Here is an 11,361-nt window from a genome sequence, read left to right on the forward strand (position 1 = left end):
CCCCACGGCGTTTAATTTCGGTTTTCTAGACCGGAGTCGCTATTTCCTTGAAATACCTCCTCAGTTGTCCTCACGAGGCTGAGTGGGCCCCGTTCCAGACCCAGTACTTCTCAGAAAATCTGGTAGCGCCGGAAATGGAACCCGGGACCTCTATAAGAGGCGGTCGTTTTTAAATAAACCACAAGTAAATATACAAATATAAATCTAGGAACCGGAGATAGGGACTATTGGGTCCAACTGAGAGGGTGTTACCTGAAGACGAAGACAGAATATAGTATTCGAAACGTTGTGGTTTGAAAAATAAACAGGACGGTTTTTTGATATAGACAAGACGATGATAATGTCCAAAATCATAATACGAATCTAGGAACCTTGACATTTCACACTAGTATTTCATTGGGATCGTCTTCTACCGTGCTGATTAAACTTAATATAAGTGATTTTGTCGAATTGGATTGAAAGTGAGTGTACCTTGTCCTTGGTCGTAACATGTCACTCTTACATCGTTAAAGTACCAGCAGGCGGGGAGACTAGGTGGAAGGGAGCAGGCCACTGGACCCCACGAGCTCGATATGCCCCCTGCATCCACTCTTCTGCTTTGCCTTTAGTTTCATGAAGTTCTCCGAAGTGTCAAGAAGTTATGGTGGACTTTCAATATTTCGCATTTGCACGCACGAACTCATAATACTGCATTATTGTAATCGGTGTTAATGAGTAATCAGTAATCTTCTGCTTAATTCTCGGGTGCAGTGGCGGGACAACCTTCTAGTTATGTCAACCGATTTCGTCAAAATGTCTTTCACAACCAGGTGAGTTCATGCGTTCATTCATTCATCCATGTTGATAGACACTTTGCTACAATCTTTAACCGTTTCTGATGTTCTAAAGTCATAATAGATATGTAATTTGTATTCGTGTTCCGTCTCAATGAGCGCGTCCCGGTATTCAGGAGTTCTAAAGTTGCTCTTTCCATCTATTACTGGTTCTTCCCACGTCTCGCTGTCTTATGTCTTTCATGGTAATTTTCCTCATCCCAACTTTAATCCTACTTACACGTTGTTTCAAATTTAATTAACATTGCTACAAGTATTATGTTTTTGGACATTATCCATCGTCTTGTCTATTTAAAAAAAAACATCCTATTTCTTTTTCAAAACACAACGTTTCGGAGACTGGATTCTGCCCCCGTCCTCAGGTAAAACCTACTCAGCTGGGTCCAATAGATAGAGCTAGCCCCTCCCTCCATTTTCCGAAACGCTGTGTTTTGAAAAAGAAAGAGGACGGGTTTTTAGAAAAAATAGACAAGACGATGGATAATGTCCAAAACATAATACCTGTAGCAATATACCATCGTCAGAAACTTTTAGATCCTATGTCTTTATTTGTTCTCCCACAATCTCAGTTCACATCAGATCTGTTCTTTCATTTCGTATTCTGTCACAAATTTACTGCCATTCATGACCTAACATATCAAATATTTGAAAGCTCTATTTTTCCTCTCCGGTTCAGTTATGATGTGAATTTCAGTTTCCGAATGTAAAGCTGGTTCAACGGTTACATTATGTAACCATAATAAAATGTCTTTTTTAATTCTATTTTTGAACATAGCCCTCCTTATTCATGTAACCGTGTCATGTTATACATATTATGCGAGATTTTAAGTTCTCGTTGTGCTGACTTTGAAGGACACTGCCTCCAGGAATGTGATGCCCTGTATTCTGGCAAATATTTACCAACGTTTCGAAAGAACACCTGCCGCCATTTTCACAGTGGAATAAGATAACGATGCAGACGGCATTTTCTCTCTGAGACACTGGTAACGGACTACCAGAGTACACGGCATCACATTTCAGAAGACAATAATAACGTTCTATTATATCTGCATATAATATAACTGTTATACGTCATAATCATGGCGATCAAAATGGCCGCGCGATGTGTTGCATAGCCTACTCTGTTCTGCCGCTCGAACCCTGGGCTCATGTCTTCGAATTCCACCCAGGGACTGATTTTATGTCCTCATTTTCTACATGTACTGTGCAGGTAATGACTCAACGAACAAGACTATAAACGCATAAACGCAAATTCTGTTGTTGGATATTCAACACAGAGCTCTCCCGTGCTTCATAGTGCGCCAGTTCTCAAGCAATATTTAATCTCGTCTCTCATACCGAAAGTCTCGTGAAACCATTCTATGTTGTGTAATTCTTAACCGTCCATCGGCGTTAATGTTTAATTTCAGTAGTGTATCTAGGATTTCAATTCGCGGGATATTTTAAAAATTAATAACAAAATTTGATATTTTATTATCATACTCAGACTGTTAACTTTAAGTTATTTCATAAAAAAAATAATCTTAGTGACCATATTTCTCAGAAAAATTATCGAATATTCGTTTATACTATTTGAGTCATATTTCAATAGGCGTAAAGTTATACAAGCCGAAAATCTGTAAATTAACTCCACTACTATTTTTTTCTCCATTTGCTCTACAGTCCTGGCCTCTGATTTTGAGCTTCATGATAATTTTACAGACAGTAGGACTCCTTGGACAAGGGATCAGCTCGTCGCAAGGCCTCTGCCTAAACACAGGGCATCACAAATACAGAATAAACACATACACACACACCAAATACCCATGCCTTTTGTGGGATTCTTCAACCCACGATCCCGGTTTCCAAGCGATCGAAGACAGTACATGCCTTAGACCGCTTGGCTACCGTGACCGGCTCATCTCTCTACTAGTAGTAGTAATATTAGCAATAATGCAGTAATGTCAAACATCAAGGAGGAACTGCAGACCAGGATTAGATGCAGTCAAAATTTCCTCTTCGTATCGGAGAATCAACATGTTGCAAGATCAGCTCAGCTGCTTATATTTGTCAGATACACTTCCGAAGAAAAATTGCAGGAAGTCTTCATGATCTGTCTACCGCTTCCAGATAGATCTACAGGAAGTGATATGTTCAAGGCAGGGAATGACTGTTTCACAACAGAAGATGTTTCTTGGGCAAACTGCATCGGCATCTGTACAGGCGCAACAACACATCTGGCAGGACATTAGACAGGCTTCCAATTTGGAGTACGGCAAATTGCTTGCTCCCCACGCGAACATAATTTATTGCATCATCCATAGTGAGGGCTTAGAATCACGTGACCTTGAACTAACACTGAAGTTTATGCTACAATAGAAGCTGTGAGAGTGGTGAACTCTGTAAAATTTGCCTTATTGAAGTCTCGTTTATATGCGATGTTGTGTGAGGAAAAGCAGGCATGTCACAAATCACTTCTCTTGCATTTGTAATGAGAGGTTGTCACGAGGAGAAGTTATTAAATGATTAGATGCGCTGAAAGAGACAAGCTCACAAGTGTTTACAGGGACCTGGCAGTCCACTATATCAACAATATTTAGATAAGAAGTGGCGTGTTCTTGTGTCATATCTGTCACATATATTTGATGAGATCAATGGACTAAATTCTGCTCTTCAAGGCCCGAAGAGAGCTTTTTGACAAGGATTCGGCATGCATGAAGAAGATGTTGCTTTAGAAAAACCTTTGAATACGTGAAACCTTAGGAACGCAGGTCAACATGAATGACCAGAGGACAGTGGTGCACATCGAGCCAGAAAAATATATTGTGACATGTAGGCCCGTTGCTAGACAACGACCTCGAAATAAGCAACTATCCAACAGCCGTTGCTAAGCAACAGACACAAATGCAACAATTGCACAGCAACAGAGGAACGGCGTTTTCTTTGCGGTCCGTACGTAGATGTTATAAGCAGGGCAAATGAGTGAGTTAGTGAGTCACCACCATCTCGTCAGAGAAAATGTTACGTAGGTACTGTGACCACAAGGGTTCAGTTGGAAGAAAGCTCTCTGGACGTGATCCTCAAGGGGCTTGACGCCAAGACAAATTGTTTGGAGTAAACCACCAGTCGTAAAATAACTCTGAGGTAGTGAGACAGACGACTACTTGGTCTCAATGGTTGTGAGCTTTTGCTGTTAGAAGCAGGTAGGTGAGACTGAGGACAGTTACGGAACTCAGAGGAAAGAGAACGTCTGCCGTTGAAACTGCTACCAAGCAACGGCAGGAAAAAATTGACTATGAACATTAGCGTGTGTGTAACAGTGAACTGTAAAGTATAGGCACGCGCTGTATCAAAAAGTCGAATAAATTTGATCATCCAGCCCAAACCCTACTACAGACTACATAAAATCATGTGACAATATATTCCAATGTTATACTTTCTGAAATATCAATAGATGATTGTATTTTTCACCTTCTGCTGCCCATTCTTAAATGCGACTTCATATATTATTTACTGAATCACCGGTCAGTTCATACTCTCGTGAAAATTCAGAACATGTTTCTGCCACATGGGACAATCTTCGGGTGTACATGAAAATGTGTGCAGGTTGTTATAACGTATTGTATTACTATAGAGAACGCGAGGGTTGTGTCCGAAGGTTTATCATTAAAAGAGCAAATTGGTTCCTGTTAGAGTAATTTAATATATACAATAAATTAAAACCACGTGCAATTATTATATTGCATGTCATAGTGTTCTGTTTTCTCTAGATACGTATCTTTCCGGGATGGTGCTTAGTTACGTGTGTTCTGATGACCAATGTGTGTCCCTGCAAAAAAAGGGACACAAGAAAGAACGCTATGACTCAGAATATATCATTTTACATTATTTTAAAATTATTTTATATGTCAAATTATCTTAACAGGAAACAATTTTCTTTCTCTAAAAGAGTAAATTCCTCTTACATACAGCCTTCAAATTCTATACGGCATTAAAATTTACGCAAATCATCATATAGAGAGTGGTCATTAATTATTCAGCAAATTTCAGATTTATGTAAATCACATGTTATTAGAAATACCGAGGAAAGAATTACATTGTTCGCAAAAACCGCTGAAAATTTCGTGTTAACTCATTACCCGGCCGATAGTGGCGCTGCTGAAACGTACACAGTTGAACGCAAAATGGCAGTTTCCCTCCAAGCAAAAGGCAGTTCAGTATCGTCTGTATTGTGGCACTAAAAAATAAATCGTTTATTCAAGTGTAAAGTCCTTACCGTCGGGAATATGGAGGACAAATACCTGGAAAACAGTTCATCAAGCGATGGTTGGAACACTTTCAAGAGAATATCGTGAACGGTACAAATTGTCTCGATTTCTTGAATTATTTACATTCCTGCAAACGGCACACCTACAACTAAACGTTTTCTTTCAACAAGATGAAGCCTTTCCACACTGGGTTCTTAGAATGGGATGATCTATGAATAATAACAGATCGATTTGGCCGGAAGGACCAATTCCTTGCCCCCCCTCCCTTCCCCTGCATAATCATAATTTTTCTAGTTCTTTCAAGGCTTTATAAAGGACCAGATATTCCGTCAAAAACTTGTTCGTGAATTTCAACTTCGTGCACAAGTCGACAAGGCAGTTCTTTGTGTGATACTATGAAACACATGGCGTGAAATCGGGTACCATTTGGACATCCTGCGAGCTGCAAATGGCGCTCACATTGAGCTATATTGAACTTGATGGGTTCTTTGAAGTAAAGAAAACCAATTTTCTGTACCTTGTATACTCTGTGGTGAGTTGTGTGCACTCTGTATACCTTATTATATTATAATATTGGGACGTACCACGGCGCATTGACTATAGTGCAAAGTACTTTATTTTGGAATCTCTGCAACATTTCTACATTGGATGTGCTTGCAGTTCCCCATAATGGTGCGCCATGAGTCCAAATAGGCTTCAGTATTGTCTTGTAAACTAGGAGTTTATTTTCGGTAGACAGTTCTGACTTTCTGCCAATTAGCCAGTGCATCTGACTAAATTTAATGTCCCGTTGTTTTCTTTTGGCGAGAATATGTGTGCTCCAGGTCAACCGCCTGTCCAGGTGAAAGCCTAAGTATCTCATTGATTCCTCTTGTGGTATGCATGTTCCGTTTAATAGTACTGGAGGGCAGGTTCCGTGTCTCAAGGCGAAGGCAATGTGCACGGATTTAGTTTCGTTGGCCTTAATTCTCCATCGCTGTAGCCTTTCTTCGAATTGGTGTAAGTGCGTTTGCAGTATTCGGGATGCTTCAATGGGGTTCTCATGAGACGCTAGTATTGTTGTGTCGTCGGCATAGGTGGCAAACATTGTTTGTCCGGTTTCTGGCAAGTCATCCGTATATATGGAGTATAGCATAGGCCCAAGGATACTTCCTTGCGGAACTCCGGATAAGACAGGGTATAATTCGGTATAGGCTTCGTCGTATATAACTAAAACAGTTCTGTCGGTAAGATAAGACTTTAATAGAGAATACATTGGAGTTTAAAAAACGCACTTAAGTTTGTAAAATAAGCCTATGTACCAAACTTTATCGAAGGCTTGGCTTATACCAACACATACAGCTGAGCAGTAGCGCCTGTTTTCAAAATCACTATGAATTTGGTTTAGTAATCGATGTGTTTGTTCGATCGTTCCATGACCTTTTCTGAAGCCAAATTGATGTGAAGATATGAGCTGATGATTTTCAATTTCAGGTACTAATGGTTTGAGCAGTGTTTTTCCCAAAATTTTGGAGAGAATCGGTAGGAAACTTATGGGTCTGTACGATGCAACATCGTTTGGATTTTTTCCTGTTTTCAAAATCATGACTATTTGCGCGACTTTCCATTGACAGGGGAAGTATTCGAGTCGTAAAATTTCGTTGAAAATGAATGTTAGTACTCTGAATCCTTTGTCGGACAATTCTTTTAGTATTTTGCCGGTGATGAGGTCATATCCCAGTGCCTTTTTTGAACTAATGCCATGGAGTATGATAGTTTCTACCTCTCTTTGAGTGGTTTTATTAATTGGGAAGGCCATTTGAAACGGAGTCTCAAGCTGTTTATTAATTTCCTCTTCAGCTGCTGGTAGTCGGGATGGATTAGGTTGGAAAACTGTGCGTAGTTGTTCGGCAAAAGTCTCAGCCTTTTGCAGGTCGGTTCTAGCCCAGGTGTTTTCTCGTTTCCTTATTGGTGGTATATTCAGTTTAGGTTGTTCTATTTTACGGGTAGCCTTCCACAGAGAGTAATTCGTGGCTTCGGTTGGGGTTAGTTCTCTGAGGTATTCTTGTATTGAGTCATTTTTTAGTTTATATGCGAGTCTGTTGTACTTCTGTTTATCAGCTGGACTCCTTGTTAGTTGCCATCTTTTTCTAGCTTTCCTTTTTCACGGAGTTTTTCTTTCAATTCTATGGGTGGCATTCCTAGAGTGATGAGCTCGTCTAGTTTTTCTCTAAATGAATTCCAGTTCGTCTTCTTGCTAGTGAGCGATGTTTTTTTTTTTTTTTTTTNCGCCTACTAGGAATCGGTTACCTAATGTCTTCAAGAAGTTGGTGTAGTCAACGTATTTATTGTTATATCCGGTCGGACAATATACTGCAGCCCTTGTCAGTTGTCCTATGCTGTCTTCTATGGTGACACTGGTGGCTTGTATTTTGTTGAGTCTGTATTTAGCTCGTTCATAACGTTTAATTGTTTGTTTTATAATTACTGCCGTGCCTCCGTGAGCTGTATTGTCAGGGTGATTTGTGCTATATACATTATATTTTGGTATCTTTATGTATCTTCTGTCAGTGAAGTGAGTTTCTGAGATTAGGAGTATGTCTAAGTCGAAGTTTTGTATGAATGTCTGTATTTCTTGAGCACGTTGGCACAAGCCGTTGGCGTTCCATTCTGCGATGTTTAGTAGAGGAGCAGTTATTTAGTTATATTGATGAGCATCGACATAAGATTTATGAGGGTACAATCTGATCCATTAGCGTCTTCATCACATGACGGAGTTCAGCTAGATCATTAGAAGGTTGTACCATGTCACTGGAAATGGTTCGACTTTCTTGAGTTGCCGTGGTGTTCAGTAATCTCTGTGCTGCTTGAGAATATGTTATGCCTGTCTAAAGTGGTCTGATTTGTATGTTTCGTTCTCGCAATGTTAGGTAGAATTTTTGTTGCAATTGTTTGTGTACTAAGCAGCCTCTGAAGTTGGCTGGATGATGATCACTGCAGTTTACGCATTTGACATTGGAATCTTTCGTTTTTCTTGGGAACTCTTCTGTTAGATGTTCTGCTGCACATTTGACACTTCTGGGGTTGTGTCAGCAAAAGTTTTTCGTATGCCCAAATCTTTGACAACGTTTGCACCGCGGAATTTCTCGTTTGACGTGGGGGGCTTCGAATTGTACTTTTGTGTTCAAGCAATAGTATTTCCCCGAGGGTATTTCAAGCAATACCTGATAATTGATGGCTGTCAGATACTCAGGAGTTAGCTATAAAGCCCAGCTAAATGAAGAGTGAACTATTTATGGAGGTCATGGAGCACTATATTCAGTGCTCAAGTAGCAGCACAGAGAATCCTTCATTAAAAATTATAGAAAATCACGAAAGCCACGCAAGTGAAACACGCTCAGCTTTTCTCACTGTCACAGATGCACTGGCGAAAATATCGTTGAAAGCCACAAACGCTCCTTGAAGAAGTGTAAAAGGAAAATTGGTTACATAGACTCTGAAGAAGACAATTGTGGGATTCTACGCGAAGAGAATGAAGATGGGGATTTGGAAGACTCTGATCAACTCAATGAAAATAATGTGAAGAGATGGATAGGTTTTCTCAAGTAGATTACTTACCCTCATAACATTCCTGATTAGCAAGAGAAAGAAATGAGTTTGTAATGTGCAAAATATTCTGCAACCCAAAGATGCTGATGGGTAATGCTAGATTCTTTCTTGCAGAATGGTGATAAAATTGCAGGGAAATTATTTTTCCTTCCGTGAGGGGTAACGCATCTGTGCTATCGAATAACATACCGTATACGCAACCAAAGGCAATTTAACAAGGAGCAACAGGAAGGCAAAAGGTCATACTTCGCCCTTGGAATCAAGTTTATTTCTATTTATATTCGTAAATTATAAAAGCAAATATATATTAATAAATAAAACAAACTTCGTGACTTGTAGTCCGCAAGCGANGAGCGAATATTAATAAATAAAACAAACTTCGTGACTTGTAGTCCGCAAGCGAACTATACCGACCGAGCGACCGCCGCTTGTAGGCAAAGTTAGTGCCAACTTTAGCGGATAGAGCGTGTCACGTGGTCAGCGCAACGGATCCCCACGGCGGTTAATCTCGGTTTTCTAGACTGTAGCCGCTGTCCCTGAAACAGCTCCTCAGTTATCCTCACGAGGCTGAGTGGACCCCGTTCCAGACCCACTACTTCTCAGAAATTCTGGTCGCTTCGAGAATCGAACTGGACCTCTGGATCTGTAACCAGGAACTCTGACCACTAGACCACAGAGGCGGTCAGTTATATTTAATGATTTATTTTATACATAATTTGCAGGAATATTTATAATCTACTATATATATTGTGTGGGTTTTGTGGGTGTCACAGCGATAGTTATGAACATTTCTCTCTTCTGGGATGTAACAGTGTTCCTTTCGCCTCAGAAATGTTCTAGGAAATTAAAAATTGACAGCGCAGGCTCTACCTATTTTCCGTTTACTTAAAATTAAACCTGAAATGAAATATCTCTAGTATAAAGGTCATTTTCCCATCTCTCCTTTTTTTTTCAACTAATGTGGGTTTCGAACTGAAAGGGAGTGGGTGACATCTTCTTGTAGGGACATCACATGCACCAGCATTGTGTTGATGCGGCGCATTCTCCGCCGCTCGCTTCGAGTGACTAACCATCTCAAAGAACAAGCCTTTAGCTTTTCTATGCAAAGCCTAAAGTTTGGGTCCTTTGTCTTCATTTTTAAGGACACAGTTTTCCTTTAATTTCACTAACATAAAATATACTGAAAACATTACTTTCACCAAGAAATCATACTAATTTTTAGAGAAAAGAAAACGTTAGGAAAGGGGAGGAGAATATTACGAAAGGACTGAAAATATCATACTATTTTGTGGGATGACTATACAAGGGATTCGGTTTGGTGACTTGATTTATTGACCACTTATACACACAACCCGAAAGTACAAGCAGTTACAGCGCCACCACTTATCAGCACAGCACCCTCTGAGCTTCTTACAGCCTGCTGTGTTTTTACCAACCGTTTCCTGGGAAAGGCTTCCAAGAATGAAGATTCTTCAGCTTCACGCGCTATCTCCACAGCCTCCATTGCAGAACTCCTAACAACTGACTTTGCCCCTTGCTTATAACATCTCGACACGGACCACGAAGAAACAGCCCGTTTCCAACAGTACCTATATTGTTGCATGCGTATTTGTTGCAGCGGGAACGTGTTTACTGAGCTGTGGCTTAGCGACGCGTCTGTACGCAACAATATAATCAGATAGAAGTGGATAAATCGCCTAGGCATAATGTCCGTTGCAGAATATGGAAAGAGATCCAACAGTACAGGCAGAGACAGAGGAATGAGTGGTGCTCCGTGCATCCGGAACTGGCTCCATGAAGAAGACAGAGAGACAGACAGCTTGCAATAGCGGTGTCGAGGATTGTCCGTTGCTGATTTTTCATCTTGCACCATGTGATAATCCTTGCTGCCAAGTAAAAAACAGTCATCCATTTCCTCGCTCAAATCCTTGGATTAGAAGTTGTCATGGCGACAATGAGCATATTGCTGCAGACCTTACGGTTTGAAATTCGGATTGGAAACTTATGGCTCAGGATATGGTTCAGCAGCGGTGCTGCATTTGGAGGATCAATAACTTACTAGGGATCTCTTGACCAGCTGAGGGACTATAAGCTTCTCAAGAAAACTGTTCTCCATGGAGCAAGGTCATACTGATTTACCCTGTGGTTATGTATTTGCTTCAAGTGGCTCATACGATAGGGCCCAGTGTTAGGATCTGTGAACATGTTAATGCATTTCTGAATCCCATGAGAAGGAGGGAATATTCTGTTGTCTAAATTTTCTTGATGCGTATGGGATTCATTAGTGTAGAAAAAAATAACCCGTCAAATTTTGGATTGGATTCCACTGACTCACAATAAGATCCAGCAGCAGCTGCGGTCTGGTCCGTAATTCCGGGTAGAAAAGATGAGCATGAACTACGATGTGGGGCAGTTATCATAGTTACTTAAATGCAACTTTACATATTAAACGCAGAATCGAAGGTCAAAGAGATCATGTGACCCTCCTACTTAGACAGGTTTACGCATTCTCTTGAAATAGAGAGCTCGCAAATTGAACAAGTCAATATTTATTTATGTTTGATATTTCTGTTCCGATATAAGTGTCAGTGAGACTTACCGGGGAAAGTCCCTGGACTCCAGCCCTGACTAGCGGGTCTCTTTTGACACGCTAATTATCCTTAGGACATTTCTTTACTAGCTGAGCGGTTGTT

The 11,361-nt window shown here is 40.4% G+C and overlaps 1 protein-coding gene across 1 annotated transcript in view; it reads left to right on the forward strand.

Moving 5' to 3' along the window:
- The first annotated feature begins 656 nt into the window (after nt 1-656).
- The window catches only part of LOC111869786 (serine/threonine-protein kinase OSR1), a 104,991-nt gene continuing 94,286 nt past the window's right edge, over nt 657-11,361 (forward strand). The window contains exon 1 of the mRNA XM_023861548.2: nt 657-809. Within this exon, the coding sequence (XP_023717316.1) occupies nt 772-809 (38 nt within the window). The 5' untranslated portion in view covers nt 657-771. The remainder of the gene's footprint in view (nt 810-11,361) is intronic.

Source organism: Cryptotermes secundus, unplaced genomic scaffold, assembly GCF_002891405.2.
Source record: "Cryptotermes secundus unplaced genomic scaffold, Csec_1.0 scaffold123, whole genome shotgun sequence".
NCBI classification, from domain to species: Eukaryota; Metazoa; Arthropoda; class Insecta; order Blattodea; family Kalotermitidae; genus Cryptotermes; species Cryptotermes secundus.